The 17,650-nt window shown below is 44.5% G+C and overlaps 2 protein-coding genes across 13 annotated transcripts in view; one reads left to right on the forward strand and one right to left on the reverse strand.

The window, feature by feature from the left end:
- Rg (A kinase anchor protein rugose) overlaps window positions 1–17,650 on the reverse strand; it is a 303,530-nt gene that overhangs the window by 33,217 nt on the left and 252,663 nt on the right. The gene's annotated exons all lie outside the window — the stretch shown is intronic.
- LOC139770895 (protein mab-21) lies at window positions 153–2,629 on the forward strand. The gene has a single exon (XM_071703150.1). The coding sequence runs from the start codon at window positions 509–511 to the stop codon at window positions 1,604–1,606; it is 1,098 nt and encodes a 365-aa protein (XP_071559251.1). The 5' UTR covers window positions 153–508; the 3' UTR covers window positions 1,607–2,629.

Raw genomic sequence — 17,650 nt, forward strand, 5'->3', positions numbered from 1 at the left:
CTATCGCGAGCGCTACACATGAACACAGCTAGAATATCTGTGCCGGATCGATCTTGTCGGTCTGGCGCAGTCGACCACGCCCGCCCAGCGTGGCAGACCTCCGATTGGCTAAAAAATCTTGCCGGAAGGCGTAGTCTGCCAGGAGGAGGCGTGCCAGCAACGCTGTATGTTCGTGCTCGCCACGGAGGATGGGTGACGCGGAGGAGGTAGACATCAGCGCAGTCGGCTATCTGCTCCTGCACGGAGACGCTCGCGATACCTCTTCCTCCCGCTACGTTGGTGTCTCCGACGCACGGTGCGTCCTGGCGAACGCCAGGTGGAAAACGAATCTAACGAGGTTTATGAGCGACGAGTTTCGCGTCTTCCCGCAATGCGATAGATCGCGCAAAGCGGCTCGATGACCACGCGAAGAAGGGGAAAAGGCCTGGATGAAGAGACACGAGAATGTAATGATCCGGAGAAGCTGAAGACCATATAATAACCATCCGTGGACTACGGGCGGTGCACGATGCTGGTACCGCCTGATATGATTTCGTCCCACTCCAGGATGGTCTATCAGTTCAACAAGTACTTCGGCGAACGGGTGATGACGAGGAAGAGCCAGGTGGCGAAGACCATTCAGGAGGTGTGCCGAGTCGTGCAGGATGTGCTGAAGGAAGTGGAGGTGCAGGAGCCGAGATTCATCTCGTCCCTGACGGATTACAACGGCCGATTCGACGGCCTCGACGTCATCTCGCCGACGGAGTTCGAGATCGTCATCTATCTGAATCAGATGGGCGTGTTGAACTTTGTGGACGACGGCACCCTGCCGGGCTGCGCCGTGCTGAAGCTCAGCGACGGACGCAAGAGGTCCATGTCCCTCTGGGTGGAATTCATCACCGCGTCCGGTTACCTGTCGGCCAGAAAGATACGCTCGAGATTCCAGACCTTAGTGGCGCAGGCCTGCGACAAGTGCACGTATCGGGATTCGGTGAAGATGATCGCCGACACTACCGAGGTGAAACTACGGATACGCGAGCGGTACGTCGTGCAGATTACGCCAGCTTTCAAATGTGCCGGACTCTGGCCCAGATCAGCCTCCCACTGGCCGATCGCGCATATACCTTGGCCGCACCCGAACATCGTCGCCGAGGTGAAGGCAGAGGGCTTCGACATGCTCTCGAAGGAATGCATAGGCCTGCAAGGTAAGCAGTCCGCCATGGAGGGCGACGCCTGGGCGTTGTCGTTTATCGACGCGGAGAATCGATTGTTGCAAGGGGCGAGTAGGAAGCGTTGCCTCAGTATACTGAAGACTCTTAGGGACCGACATCTCGACCTGCCGGGGAACCCGGTCACCAGCTACCACATGAAGACCCTGCTGCTCTACGAGTGCGAGAAACACCCGCATGAGGCGGAATGGGACGAGGGTTGCCTGGCCGAGCGAATAAACGGGATTTTTCTGCAGCTAATCTCCTGCCTGCAGTGCCGCAGATGCCCGCATTACTTTCTACCGAATCTCGATCTCTTCAAGGGAAAATCGCCGAGCGGCCTCGAAAACGCCGCGAAGCAGGTGTGGAGACTCACCAGGGAGTTGTTGACGAACAGTCGCGCGCTCGAAAAACTGTAATGACCGACGGCGCTGTGACTGATCGTCGTATGATTCGTGAAACTGATCTCGCAAATCTTGTCACACGTTCCTGTAACTGCAGCGTCGATGACTTCGACGCGCGAGTAAGATACGTCTAATCATATAACGGCCGTGCAAGGACTGCGCGAGAATCGTCGTGGACTGGAAGACTCAGTGAACGCGAGAGAAGCTTTCGGGCTTACGAAAAAGAGAGACGGGTTCCTCTTGGTTCTTGCCGCCATTCAACGTACTGCCGAGTCATCGGGAAATCCGATCTGCATTTTCCTGGATTTCGCAGATCTGAAGATTACATATGTTTTCGATGTTCCCCGAAGATATTTAGTGTGTGCCGGAAGCAATTCTCGCGAGATTAATCACGCGCATATGTGATGTTTGGTGAACACGTGATTGGCTCTCGCAGACGATCGAATTAGTGCCATAAATAATCTCTTCGACGTTAGAGACAGATTTCGTTTCTACTGTCGGCGCGAAATATAAAGTAAATATATTATAGCCGCAGAAAATTATCATTCAGTTGCAACGGCGGTTTGCAACGCTGTGACAATGGCGCGTAAAAACAACCTTTAACCTGTGGTACGGAAATCTTACTGTTGAGTGAAAAACCTACTATTCTCCGCGTTTAACTCTTTAAGATTTTTAAATCTGCGTCCTATGACTCCAGATTTTAGTAACGAGAACTGTTTTCTACAACGTTCCTTAATTTCTAATATGGTTTTTACTTCGAAGCTCGTAAGCTTTTCGCGATAGTCTTAAGCCTGAGACTGCAAGCACTGCCATATCGATACTTAAAGAGTTGACGCGACTGATTAGTTTAATGATGTCTTCTTAACATGCTGAATAGTATGTTTGTTCTACAGTTTTTGTGTGATCGCGACCACGGTTAAGGGTTTATCGTTTCTCACTTAGGTCCCTCGCGCGACCTCCGCCGCCTATGTACATAAAACTTGAAAGATATTTATTGAACTGTAACGAAATGTGAAATATAATGCTATTTATATGGAAGCCTAGTCGCGTCGGTTGATGACACATCATGCACACCCACTCCTTACCCCCCTGTGTCACCCGAAGACTCGCCCGTCGTAAATATCGCCGTACCCCGCGCTGATCGCCGCGCGACGATCGTTAAACGTTTCGCTCGCGATGAACGCGCGGCGGAGAGAGCGAGCGAGTTAGGCCTCGTAAATTTTACAGTCGCTCTCACTTTTTTGTCGTTTGCGTCGCCAATGGGGATCAAGGTGAGGAGGAGACACTAGAGAACGTCCGTGCACGCGCGCACCTTCTTTCGCGACGTTCAGCGACGGCAAGCTATCGGCGATCATCGCGGAAAAACGGGACACCTTTTAGACATGTTTCCGCATATTTTTATCGCGTGTGAAATAATTCGCGTTTATCGCTTTTCCTAAAGATCATCTGACGCGCTAAGATTAAATAATGACATGCAGTGAGACATGCACCCCCCAAATGCAAATGTTGTTGCCTATTATTTATGAAGAATTATTTATAAATTTTATGACAATGGACAACATACGCATAAATTCCTGGTTATCTTTTCGTCGATTTAGCTTCCCTTCGACACGGGTCTATAATTACTATCGTACGTCACTCCTTTCTGTTTTTCGACTTAACTACCTTCCTTCTTGATAAGCTAATTGGACCTTATCTCAATATTTTACCGCGAACTTATAGACGCGACGGCCTACGGCCTACGTAATAACGTGTGGCAAACCGGACGGGTTTTAAACAGCTGCTCCTAACATGAAGAAGAGCACCGTCCTTGTATAGGAAGAGTGTCTCGTGCAAGGAAAAGAAACGCATTAGGTTGATAACCAAATGAGCCTCTTGAGAATTATATTACGCGTCTTTTAAGTGTTATAGGTGCAAGAATAAAGTCCTATTACGAATAAGATATTATTTTTTTAAATATTACGGACCTGATTTAACATGTTCGGTTATTGCATGAGACTTTTACTGCTTTACAATTAACGATTGCAAATTGATTAGTAAAATAAGTAACGACAAATCATTATATTGTATAAAAAAGTGCAATATACTTCTTTTTCAAAGAATAACGCGGTAGTGAAAAATACCTACAGCGCGAAAGAGTCACAATTTTCTTAAAGTAATGTGATAAAAAAATAAACAAAACAAGGCAAATGAGAGCTCGTTCGCGACGATGGTCGGGCGACAGTAATAAAATATTACAAATTGAATAAAACATATATAATAAAGTAAACGTTTCGGTCCTTGATTTGGACTCTCCTCAGTACATAATGTAATAAAGTAAGTAATAATACTGGCAATATCTTGGCAGAAATAAACTCATTGGATCGCTAGCTAAACGCGCAGCGATGGTTAACACGTAAGGCAGTCTTGCGAAACGAGGCTCGTGCAAAATCATTTTCAATTAATGGACGTTACGGCGTATTTCGAGTCAGTCGCCACGCGAGCACATGTTTTAAAGATACTTTACTCAAAGCCTAAACGGAAGTAACAAATGATTTCGCATGCGTAATAGATTTGAGACCGCGCGTCAGTTGTAAAGACTCATCTCAGCTGGCATAAACGACCGTACAACTGGCATCCATTCAAACAACAATTACTAATAACCGTGTTTACCGTACCGTGCATCAGAGAAACTTCAAATATTCCCGTCTTTGCACGCGATCTTTTAGGATAGTCTTTATAAGTAATGGGCGAAATCTTCCGCTTGATACGAATAAATTTTTTAGCGTCATTTTTTAGCGCTGATCTCACAATCTGAGGGACACACCGATATCTGAGTTGATCTGTTATACATATAGCACAAATTAGAGATTGTGCGTAGCGTGAGATAAAAATAAAGTATCATAGTTATAAAACAAGCGTACGAGAACACAAAAAAATTATATTACTTTATAGCTTAACGCTATTTGTATAGAAAAAGGCATAAATTATATAAGTTGTATAAATGAGAATATTATCAATGTCGAGACTTTGATCTAGCATGTAGCTATCTTCTTTTATTTTTTAATGAGGGTAATCAACTAGCGAGCAATAATTAAATCCGCAATTAAACCAGTAAAGCGAGTAAAGCTAGTTATTCGCGCGAATTATCTCTCTCAAAAACATGGAAACACGTTAAGAAGATATGTTGATTTGCTCGACAATATGTAAGGTTAATGAAATTTACATTGATAGCAGTTTCGTGTAGATCATTAAATACATGTAGCGCGTTGTTCGAGAGAAAAAAAATACTCGTAATATATCCTGTAATATATTTTCCACTCGCGCGGAAAAATCAATTTCTTTTACTTCGTTACGTAATAATAACCATTTTATTCGATATTTTGTCCTAGCTCTTTTCTTAATACAAATCTCGCATCAGGTGCATAAAATAGAAATAAAAATTTCGACGTTATTATTAGATTTACTTTACGTTCCGCGACAAAGAATGATAAAACTCTTCGTACAAAAATATCTCGCGCAACTCAATGTTTTTGAATTTCAGAAACCACGTGCTGGTTGCACATCGTAACTTTGCGACACGACTGCAATTCGACCTGAATGCGCGGCGACTTGTATGAACAAATTTACATGCTTATCGGTTTATCACCGTAACTTTCAAGGCGGCTGACAGGCGGCCGCTTCGTAAACCGCAAGAACAACAAGAAAGCCATGAGTGATTAGAAACGGAGCAATTACAATAAATTATTATTCATAACGACAAGCTTAATCGTTAAGTTTGCTGGCGACGCGATAATAAAATACGATCGCTGTCAATTAAATTATGCGTAAAGCTATTAATAATACTGTTCTCACGATATCGATCTCGCATTTATCGCATATTGCTCAATCACTGCCTGCCAATAACGATAGTATGTCTCTCAAGAGTTTATTTCCGCTTAAGATATATGATCGGTAATATCTTATAATACCTAATACAAGCTGGATGTTTCATGATCAACAAGGAGATCTACCGATTCCATTGATGAAATTCAACTTGAAAATAAAAAATTGCATTTTTAAAGCAACCAAATTTTCTCTCATGTTGAGAAAGATAATATTTTACGTTCTTTCCCATCATTTGCGAAATGGATGAGCGTTTTAAGTATTGTATGCGGAAAAGGTATGTAAGAAGAGCGAAGAAGCAACGAGAGGAACAAGAGGAAAGAGATCTGGTTGCAGCATGCAAATGTCTTCGGTCGTTCTTTTCCTTTTCCTTTACGATATCCTGCAAGGAGGGCCGCGAGGACGCTTTATCATTGTATCGGTTGCGCCGTCTCTCGAATTCGCGGCGCGAATCGCGCGAGGCAGCGCGAGACAAAGGCAGAAATTCGCGAAAGCAAACATTGTAATTGGCGAAGGGACAGGAAGAGAATAGCGACGGACAGAGACAGAAGGAAGAACGCACAGAGACGTTCCCGAAAGGAGTCGAAGAAGCGTAGGCCGTGATCCTCACTCCACGCCCGCGCGCGAGCGCTTCGTACGAGAGAGTCGGCACCGATCCGGCTCTCCTCCTTCTTCGGGGTGATCCCGGTTGGTCTCCTCGACCGGCACGGACTCCCGCTATAAAACGTTCAGATAAAGCCGCGATGTTTATATGCAGGGATCGCGGCAAGAAGAGAGAGAGAGGGGGGGGGGGGTGCCGTGTAGAAGGAGAGATATACCTGCCGGCCGCGCGCGCGTCGACAAAATAATAAGACAAAAGATGCCGGGGGTGGACGATGGCGAAGCGAAGGGAGGAGGAGGACCGCGATCAAGGTAGAAGAGAGAGGAGGAAGAAAGAGCGAAGAGGAAACGAACGCTGGACTCTGGAGAGATAGACCCGTGCGACCGGGCGAGGATGGGGAAAGAGAGCTGTATTGCAGACACACAGTGGATGCTGCAACGCACGAAAGAGATGAGGGGACGAAGGGTGCAGGGACGACCAGAAAAGAAGGAAACCGGACAGGAATGCACGGACGAATGCGTCGTGTTACGGGCTACCCGACCGCGACGCTTATCTCGCGAGAGAGTGAGCTCTCATTAGAATCTCCTCTCCGCCTAGCTCGACCGGCTGTAAGGATTCGTGGACGACGATCCTCGTCGCATACAGCGGATACAGCGAGACTGAAACGGGATTGCTGTACATTATATATCCGTAATTTGCGTTTATCGGGACGCGAATGGTCGAACGCCACGCGATCAACGTTTGTCTCCAGACGATTTCCATAGAAAAACTAACGAGCTTTCAAGATCGCGGAGTACCTTTTATTCTTCGCGGTTATATGAAACGCAAGACTTTCCAGATCGGCCTCTCCAAGAAATAAACATGTGCTACAGATATAATAATAATAAAATACATCCTTATTTTATCGGTTGAAGAGAAGCTTGTATCTTTCTTTTGAAAAAAATGATGGCAACCGATAAAATTTTCATCGCAAAAGGATTAACTCCAAATCATTCGGAAGTTGTACGCCTGCACGCAAATCTCGGTCCATTAACCAATTACATCCTGTACAGGAATCTTTTAATTTCTTTTAGCGACGCCGGAACTTTTAATTCACGAGAGACAGATACATCCATGTATATTTTACATCTCCGTCTCTTCAAAGCCCGAGCGCTTATATGTCAGGTCGAATTTTGGACAACTCATCATACTCTCGCTGTGTCTCAATTTTATTAGGCTTTCGAGCGTTCTTTCCGAAAGAAAAAAGAGCAAGAGAAGAAAAGCGTCTAACCTACCGGTAACGCGATACCGTCCGTCAAATTTTTTCCTCTCTTTGTACACGCGTGAGTTTGTAAGACACCACGAGAGATGCTGCGATGGAGGCGCCGAAACGAGATTGTAAAAATAACGCGGGAGCGTTAGTTGACCCCGCCCAAATTGCGCTCGCAAATCGCGCGTCGGAAAGAAAATGTAAGTAAATATCGCTTTCTAATATTGTGAAGTATTTTTCTGCAATCGATAAATTGTTGAATCGCGTAATTTACATCGCGGAGAGACTAAGAGAAAATCTTTTGCATAAATCGTCTGAATTTATGGACTCTGTTATCGTTCGATACCTGTTAGTAATGTGTATACGAATAGTTGTCAGTCTCTAATGTATTCACGTTTAACATTCGTAGAAACCGTTTATAAATTCGGAAATTCGGCGAAGGAACCCATTAACACGGTGCTACGATAAATTCTAATCGTAGACTAAGAGACTAAAACTGAATGCATGCACGTGCTTAATAAAAGAATATTAAAAACGAAAGATACCTCTCAGCCATTTTTCTAAACGATATAAATTTTTTAAATGTTAATTTCAGAAACTTTTATATATAACGTTTGGTTTATTTTACCAGATAATCAAAAGACTCGCGACAACCTGACCTGTTTTTGCGATGAAAGCTATCTCGATTGCGACGAGACTTGTCTTGCTTTTGGGTCGCATGTGCGCTTCGCATGTGCGCTCTCGTACCCGCGATATTCACCCCCGTAACTTAAGAGCACTTACTACCGGCATTATCCTACCGAGCCTTACAGCTTTATGAGCAAAACCACTTAGTGTATCGCGACCGTGTCGGCTAGGGTCATTGCGTGCTGACCTGCAACATTGATGAGAACTGCGAGGGAACCAGCGCGCGCCTCGAATGTGCGTCGGAACGTCGTCGGCACGCGAGATTGCCGCGAAGGATAGCGTTTCGTGCAACGTGGAATCGAGTTAGCGTTCTGACACGCTCTGGAAAGTTAACGTTAATCTGCGTATATATGATCCTTCCGACACAAAAGACTTTCTCGCGATTTTATGCATAATTGACGAAGCACGGAGTTACGTTTTTTTCTTCCGCATAACTCCTGCTAGGAAATATCGAGATTTGTTCGGAAGAATTGTAAAAATTCGGATATAGGAATCTAATCGAATTCGTGACTGAACCCACAAGATCATCGAGGTATCAGCGAAGAGCCGGATGATCGACTATTAAAGCCCACGTCCACGCTACCGCAACTGCGTTATTACGCCCGGTTGCACACAACACAGCGAGAAACGCACAATCACCCACACAACACACGAGAGCGCGACGAGAGACTTGCGTCTGCCATAAGTGACTCGATATTAACGTGAAAGATAAGCGAAACGAGCGCGGAGAGGTATATCGAGGGTTAATAAGATAAGCTAAGCCGTTAGGTAATCTCTTCTTTATGAAGTTCGACGTAAGGTGCTATCGCGATGACAATAATCACACTACTTTGCGTACGGGTTTAACGAGCGTCGGTTACCGGCACGACAAAGTCTCCCGAACGGTGAAACAACCGCGATAAATGATTTTCTTACGTTCCACATCGGATGCGTGAACTCATCCTCTCCCCTATCCCCGTGTGGACACATCTCGCCGACGGTTCGCGATAAGCACATACCGAATACGTTTGTCGATAGACGTGCTCTTTATTGCCCCGAGGAATGCGAAATTAATGGGATTTTTCAATAAGATCCGAGCACGAAACAGGTCTCGTTTTATGGCCACGCCATTCCGAATGGCGCAGATAACGACGTCGAGTGGGTGAGAAAAGTGTCCCGGGCATCCGGTGATCTGGTTAACATCCTCGTGAAAGAGAAAGAGAGACAACCACCCGGCTGAATGCCGGGAGGTGCCTGATGCATGTGCAGGCGGCGAGCTTTGTTCTACGAGAAGTCGCTTCTTCTTTGGGTAGCCGGGCCTCCTCCCTGCTATACGCACCGCTGTCCGAAATCTATTAGGTCCCGAATGTGTCCCGAGACGCGTTTTACTAAATCAAATGGGAACGTAGAGAGCGCGAGAGCCCCCGAACGCAAACTGGCTTTAAATTTCTAAGTGGTAATTTTGTTGTGATCTTCCGAGAGAGACGTATACGCTATTAGTACTATACTACTTCCGGAAGAAACGCTTTTTCCATTTTTTTTTCTTTCTCTATGAGACGAGCGTGAAAATCAACATCAGCCGAATCAACGCAACACTTTCGACTTCGTTTTCAGATTCTAACGTTTGTTTGATGGCAGAATGCCGAGTTTTTAGCGCGATATCTTTTGAAATATCTTACGCATAAATTTTTTTCATGCTAGATATCAACCACCGAACTCATTAAATTTGCAAAGAAACGCCGTAGAGGAACCGCAAATGACTTCGCCACGTGGCATCGTAATTTTTCGGAGAGAACGCAATTCCGTAAAAACTTTGGAGGAACTCGCGATCGCTATATTTCACAAGTGGATTCTTGTAACTCGTGGCAAATTGATACAAACGATCGCCACCTCGACGGTACTCAATCCGATAAAACGCCCAGGGACAAAATGTTATGATAGCCAGCGTGCGCAATGAGAAAAGTTTTATCGCACTCGGGGTACCCCCATCAATAAACGGAGCTCTTACGCGAGATTAAAAGATAAATAATTCCGCAAAACGGAGTATTCATAACATCCCCGGCCGTTATGCTCGCGACGCTAATAGACGTTGCGCGAAAACGTTTTGTGCCTTTACCTCTAATTCAGGGCGAAGAAATTTAATCGTCCACCCCGGACTACTACGACCTCGGTAATGTCGTTAATACTGAAAGGGGTAAAGGACGGTCTAAGTGCACGCGTGACATAATCTATCACCGCGATAAATTGATCTCTTTTAACTCGTGTCGCATTAAATCCATTTCTTCTTCGATTACGCATTTTATTCTTGTATAATGTTCTAAGTTATTATCAAATTAATTTTTTTTGTTTATTTTATGAGTTATTATGTTATACTAACAATGTACTATGGACGGATTCTTCGATTTAATGGCATGGATAAAGTTTTCAGTATCATTATGGCCGGTATTCATAATCGGTTCTTATATTTAAGACCATCTTAAGTACAATCTTAAGATGTCATTGACCAATCACAGAGCCGTATTAGTATCTTAAGATATTACTTAAGACGGTCTTGAAATAAGATCTGATTATGAATACCGGCCTATATGTAAGAAATAACGGTGATTAATTATGTCGTACAACTCGAATGCTAAATGACGTATATTATTCTTTTTTCTCGGTAAAATCCGTGGCAATGGCAACCTGTCGCGTTCGAACGAGCCGAAATGCATCACATCAAATCGGCGCGAATCAGAATTCGATTAGTTTCGGGGGTGGCGCCGACCCCTGTGAGCTTGTACCAGCGGAGATTTATGTTTGCAAAGTGCACCCTGCACGATGACGCGCAGGGAGGAAGGGGGGATGTTCCGGTGGAGTGCGGGCGGGAATAATCGGCAGTCATCCGGCTTTTCCCGAGGGAGGCCCGGCCGAGTTTGTGGGAACGCCGACGAGAGGAGGGACGGCGAGAGAAACAGCGTTACGAACATCACTCTATTTCTGGACAGGGGAGTGCCGCGGGATGAGAGAGGCGGAGGGTCCGCAGGATTGATGCATCCTTTCGCTTGAATTATCACCGCGGGTCCTACGACTCTTCATCCCCCTTCTCCCTCTTTTCTAGCTTTTTTCCGCCCTTTTCCTGGTCCTTTTCGCGCCTGCTCTCTCTCTCTCTCGACCACCGTCGTTCTCCAACAACGTCAAGTGTATCGTCTGTTTACGCTCGTATCTTCAAAGACAACGACTGCCGAACTATTTTACGGAGCACCCTGTGCACGCCTTGAGAGAGAGCACGCCTTCGGTACTCTTTAAGTGTCGGTTATAACTACAAGAGGCGTGACATACATGCATGGCTGTTTATACGTGGCACCTAACGTGACGTCGTTAAACACCTCGTTTTGCGATAATGTACTCACCGATAACTGCAGAACAGGACTTAAGTGACCGTTGCATAACATATCTGTGTACTCACCTGCAAACAGAAAGATATTACATTTTTAGAGATGGCTATTGAATATTCAATTATTTACATTTTCGAGTAAATTGAACCAAATTAAACCAATACTAAACCATTTAATTAAAATTTGTCCAAGTGTCTCGATAGTTCTAAATATTTTTAATCTTAAAAATGTTTCACGCGTACCGCTTATAAAAATTATCTTTCCAATGAGACTTCATCTTTCAATGCGAGTTACTTCTTATCAATTCTCTCGTGTGTGACTGGCAAAAATAAACATTATAATCGCAACGAAAGAGAGATTCGTATTCGTTTCTCGTTCGCACGTTCTGCAACACCGTGAATACCAAATAGATTGTAATGCCTGCTGAACCTCTAAAGTGTCTGGTTTATGGACGTTCTTTAAGGAAAATAATAGTCACGCAGAATGCGACGGAATGACCAGTAGTCGCTCACGTACGAGACGACATTAACAAGTTAATGCTTCTCTGATTTAAATAGTTCGGCTTTTGACTTCGCAAACTCTTTCTCTTACTAATTCTATATTTCACTAACTCGTTTCATTCTACAGAACTATGGAATGAAAACAATTTCAATAATTTTTCCAATTTACTTTAGTGGGATATTATACATAAAATTACATATTATGACGCGAAATGTAAAAAGACAGATATAATTGTTTTCTTAAACTTATAATTAGCATGGATAATAATTAAATAAACGATTATGCTTCTTAACCAATTATTATCTGCAAGATTAATCTATGGCAAGGACTCGTTTGCAATAAAAATTCGACCACAGGGTGGAATCTAAATCAGCGTGTATTATAAAAATATTAGTATTGTGTGTGTTCTTCGAGAAGTGGGCGGTTCACGGCAAGACAACCTCGGGCGACAGAAGATTAAATCGATGTCGATTTCTATCTAACGTGAGAGAGAAGAAAAGAAAGAGAGAGATTCTGTGTGTTATCCAATTAAATAAAGCTTCTTTGTATTCTAGTTGAATTATATAATTATTATTTTTAAGATTTGTGAAAAAATTTCAAGTCTATCTAGAACCAAGGAAATACAGTTCATCGTTAATGGGACCAAAATCGCGCGAATACTAACGTTTCACGAATATTTTTCACCGCTATGTGACGTCCATCGACAAGCTGCTAACAATTAATCCGGACGAACAACAACGCGTAGAACTGCGTTGTAATTCTACACTCGAGGACCCCCAAGTTTTCAAGCATAGAAAGCAAAGCGGGGATATGGAGGAAGCGAGGAGCTAGGCCTGATCTCGTATCGTATTTCGTGTTATTCAAATACCAACAATGCCATTAAAGGATTTCTCTGGTAATCCTTTCCTCGCAGTTGGCGAGAGAGGAGCCAATGCTGCACGGCGAGAACACCGAATGGCACAATGCGCGTCGGACAATCTGCTCCGGGATAAACGGACGCGAAACAGCCGCGGGACAATGCGACTAGGCCTATCTGCAAGCTTTGTTCTTGCCGATCAGCCGAGTTCCCTCTAGCTTTGCCAGGACGTTTTCTTCATCACGAGATATCGCGACACTTTAAAGAAAATCCGAGTTTCGCATTCTTTATTTACTGATTTTGTGATATCGAGCATTATATTTAAAACAATTATTGACTATAAAACGTAGAATAAGATAAGATTATTATTTGTTAAACATTATTTGTTATATATTACTTTAAATAAACGGCAGAATATCAGTATTTTATTTTTAATGCATATTATATATCAACATGGCTTTTTAAACAATTTTTTTAATACGTAAAATAACATTTTACTACCAAGGATGATTGAAATATAATAAATTTGTATCTGCCATGATTTTGTCACTTTACGCGTCGGTCCACTGCGTACGGCTTTTTGAGATAGAAAACGATAATCAGATGGGGATGAAGTCATCGCCAGCAGAGCATCCCCAGCTCGGCCGTTGGTTCGGAAACAATCACATTATATTTTGTACATCAAGTCCTGTCTACCCTCGCAACTCCGATGCCAAGCTCCCCTCCGGGGCTAACCGGACTAATGTAATGTAATGATCCCTTATTTCTTTAAGCTAAAAACAAATGAACGCCTAAATTCGGTTACTTTAATTAAGTCATTTCCAGATGGGACAAAGTACTGTCCTTTTCTCTTCAAGGATTTGCTAAGGATTCTCCTTTTAAGAGAGATTTTCGTCTACTCATGAACTAACATTAAGTCCGAAGAAATTCAGCGTTCGATTCTTGGTGTCACAGATTTAAGATGATCGCGCATATATTTTTCAAATGTAAAGAAAAATCGCCAGATTTGCAAGTTATAACGTAAGAGAAGGCAGAGGGGAAGTGAATGAATATCACAAGCGAGTTTTTTGCGCGCAAGGTTGTTGGATTCGTAATAAATTCCGCTGAAAATGATGGGTTAGGCTAGGGGTCATTAAGCCGCGTATTATAAATGCATTAAATATTTCGCGGCGATGGGATGAGTCAGAATCTCCACCAGCAAACGGGATGCCGGATTCTGAGAGGGTGGCAGGTGGCGCCAATTTTACGGGCCGGCGGCTGTGACGGATGTAACGAGACGCAGCTTCGTGAGCGCATTCTGCGTGAGCGTTCGTCACACGTGGTCGCTTCGCTGGGCACGATGTCATGGCTTGTTTTATGGGAAACCGGGGGTGTTCCGAGTACGAGAGGATCGAAAATCATCCCCTTCGCCGTATTACGCAGAGAAGGCTCACTCTTGCGAGATTAGAAACATAAATGTAAATACACAAATACACAAATGACTATTATTTCCTATTCTATTTCATTATTGTAAGAGTCATTTAACTGCCAAATTGATCCGGTAGTTCGCCAATGTATCCCGTAAAATTAATGGCGATAATGACTTGGAAAAATTACGTTGCAAATTGCCAGAAAAATTCCTTAGAATATAATCTCGTAATCTTGTAAACTGCTTTTTGCTTTGATATTTCACGCGTGAAAAATTATTTCCAGCTTGTAAAAAATGTTGCGTACATTGCTGAACATTATAAGAGGACCCGCGCGTTCACATGGACCTCGAAAACCACCACATTCACCCGTGACGTTCAACTTTCACGGATAACCGTGTTACTCCGGCTGAATCATCGGTGGCGAGATTCCACGGGCCGAGTTGTACCCCGGATTTTAGTGAAATGTGACCGTTGCAGTTCCCACCAGGAATTTCGGGCGCGCGTTGAAGTCACGGCCGGACCGGCCGGAACTCCGTAATAAACGGATAGAGACGTTTTTCATTAGCGCTATCGTTAATCATCGTCACCTGGCCGTCCGCAAAGCGGTTTTACTTCGCAACGTAATCGATACGGCCTTATCGATCCCACGAGAATGAATAACCGTGCACGTGTTACGCGTTCTATTTGACTCGCGTGCACGTTATAATCCTCTCGCGGGGCGAAAGGTGCTCCTAGACGCGGCACGATACTCCGACCGGATTTACTGTGCCAAGTATACCCCGGCCAGAGAGTTTTCCTAGGTGTTGTACCTCTAGCCAGGTAGGTACGGACGGTGCGCGTGGCTCATTAGCACTAATGAGTAATGAGTCGATGATTAGAGGAGGCGGTCCGGAGGCGTGGCGCCACCTTGATCTCGCCGACGAAGCGAAAAGTAAACCCCGTGGCCCGTTCCTCCGCTTTCTTCGCCGTTTTCTTTTTGCTACCTCCGCCTCGTCTTATTCGCGTCTCGTATTCCTCTTGTTTTAAGGCTCTCCGTGTGCCCGGCCGCGCAGCTCCTCCGCTCCGGGCCGCATCGCGGGGCGGCTGACGTTAAAGTACGACTAGGATCTCGCCGGACCACGTTGACCGGTATCATGTTACCGAGTACTTTATTGGAGCAGGTATAAGAAAGAGGGGAACTTTTGTCAAGTTTTATCGACTTGTAAAAACGTATGCGTGCGCGAGCGTTAAATTAATTCCTATACTCTCGGACGGTTTCTTCGATGAATTAAGAAACGCACGTTAATTTGGAGAAATTTTTACGATCTAATGAAGTAGCGAAAGGGAAAACGGAATGAGCTGAAACCGTACTTGTAGAAGGTAATCTCTCGTGGCTGTAAGGGAGGAAATCGGCGAAGATAAAAGGCATTGTTGGCCTGACCCGAGGCGTCGAGCCCGCGTCAAGATGCTCACGTCAATTCCGTCGCGGCTTCTCTGATGCCGTGCTACTCTGATTAGGTCGTTAAGTTTGCTAATGCACCCATAAACCTCCTAATTTAACGAACGATACCGAAAGTGCCTCATCCACGTGCACCGCGCGATAAACCAAACCCGCGCGATTTAAGACTCCTCCAAGTTTCGCGCAAGATTGCGTGCCGCTTTTATCAGGACGTTCACTCTCGTTGCTAAAACGGAGAATGTGCCCCCCGGTAAAAATAGAATCAGAAAAAGAATATCAGTGAACCGCCGGGGAGGAAACAGTGACGATAGGCAAAGGCCGTTCGTGATGAGTATTACTAACCCGTTAGAATACCCTTCCAGTTTACAACGTAAGCTCGGGGTCAATATGCCGACATACACGCAATCTCCTCGAGCATTCCTCATCTTCACCCATACGCGCATACTTCGCGCTTGCAGTATCAGCCCGTGTACAAGCACGAAGAGTTTATCTACTGGATTATTAAACCAGATGAGATCTCGGACAACAGGATATTATTTCACGTAACCGCTATAAGATCTGGATCCGCTCCTACGTTGCTCGGTTATCGTTGCATATATTTTTTAACTAAAACGAGTTTCACCGCGGTACTCCTTCACACCCGACGAAGGAAGCAATCCGTGACTCTTGATCGATGTGCACGGATTAACTTGACCGTTAATCGATACGACATCGCGTTCTCTTCTTCCTGGTCTTGCGAGCTTGGTAATGATAGTATGAGGATATGTGCGAAAAAAGAGTTCGTTCGCGAGCGAGAGGACAGAGTGCAAAGAGGAAGCGAACGACGGAAGAAAACCATGCGAGAAAGAGAGAGAGTACGAGAGAGAGAGAGAAAAAAATGAGTTTCGGCCGTGAAGTCGGTGTCCCGCGGCTAGTGTCAACGTTTGACTTTACGAGGGAGCTGGCAGACATAAGAATGGGAGAAAGGCCGAGGCTCGCAGGGGTCCACGAGGTACAATGGCCACCCGTCGCGGTGAGAGCCAGCCCCCTCGACTCCCGAACAAGTTAATGTTATTCCGCATCATCCTTGTATAGTTGCGTTTCTATTAAATAGACGTCAATCATCCGATCCGGCGAAGATTTATGCTTCCCATCGGTAGACAGGGTGGGCTCTCTCGAAGCCGGAGAGACATGATTTTTAATAACGGTGCGCGCCGCGGAGTCGCGGATGCCACGGTTTCCTCACGGGAAACCGGGAACAAACGGGATATCCTTCTTCGAGGAATTTCCTTTCAATTTTACAGCAATTATACAATTTTGTCCTTTACCGCATTTAAACAGGGACTATTATTATCAATGCTGCTACTGTATAATTTACTTAACAGCATCATTAGCAACGTGTCGATAAACGCAGGTCCGTCAAGCGTCTGCGAGTACTTTCGTTCATTTCGTAATGCGTAAAGATATGCACGAAGCAGAGGAGGATTACCGAGAAATGTCTCGCGTGCAATCTCGCGGAAAACGATAGGTTAACCCCTTCCTTTGAGACACGCCGCCGCCATCAGTCGGGATCCCTTAAGAAACGCTGTTCGACCCTTTTCCTTTTTCCAAGAGGGTAACTTGATCCTGTTATTCGCGCGGCAGAACCCACGAGTTGCCGTGCAGGATGTGCCCATCCCTCCATTTTTTTTTACTCGCGCTGTTTTCCTCGGAGTATAATATGCGTGAAGACGATCGGGTGGAAGATAAGTGAATCCCTTGGGTTACCGAGTCAAGCAGGTATCGAGGATGCACCGACAACACGTACGAGGCGCATATCATCAGTAGCCAAGGACGACGGTGTAAAAAAGAAGATCATAAATATATGCAAGCTAAACAATCTTGGAGCACGTTATTATTAGTTATTAAAAGTTAAAAACCAATAACATTTTTGTCGAACTTTATAAAAGTTTTATGCGTGTCAACGAGAGAACTCCGCAATAATAACAATCAAGCAAATCAACGATTCTAAAATTTATTTACGTGTTAAGTTTATACGATATAAAGGCAGTCGTAAAAAATAAGAACTTTTTTTTATATAATTCACACCACGAATCGTATAAAGGTCGCGATCGGCATCTTT

The sequence above is a fragment of the Temnothorax nylanderi genome, unplaced genomic scaffold (assembly GCF_030848795.1).
Source record: "Temnothorax nylanderi isolate EJ_2023f unplaced genomic scaffold, tnyl_v1.0 TNYL_tig0034_pilon, whole genome shotgun sequence".
Taxonomy (NCBI): domain Eukaryota; kingdom Metazoa; phylum Arthropoda; class Insecta; order Hymenoptera; family Formicidae; genus Temnothorax; species Temnothorax nylanderi.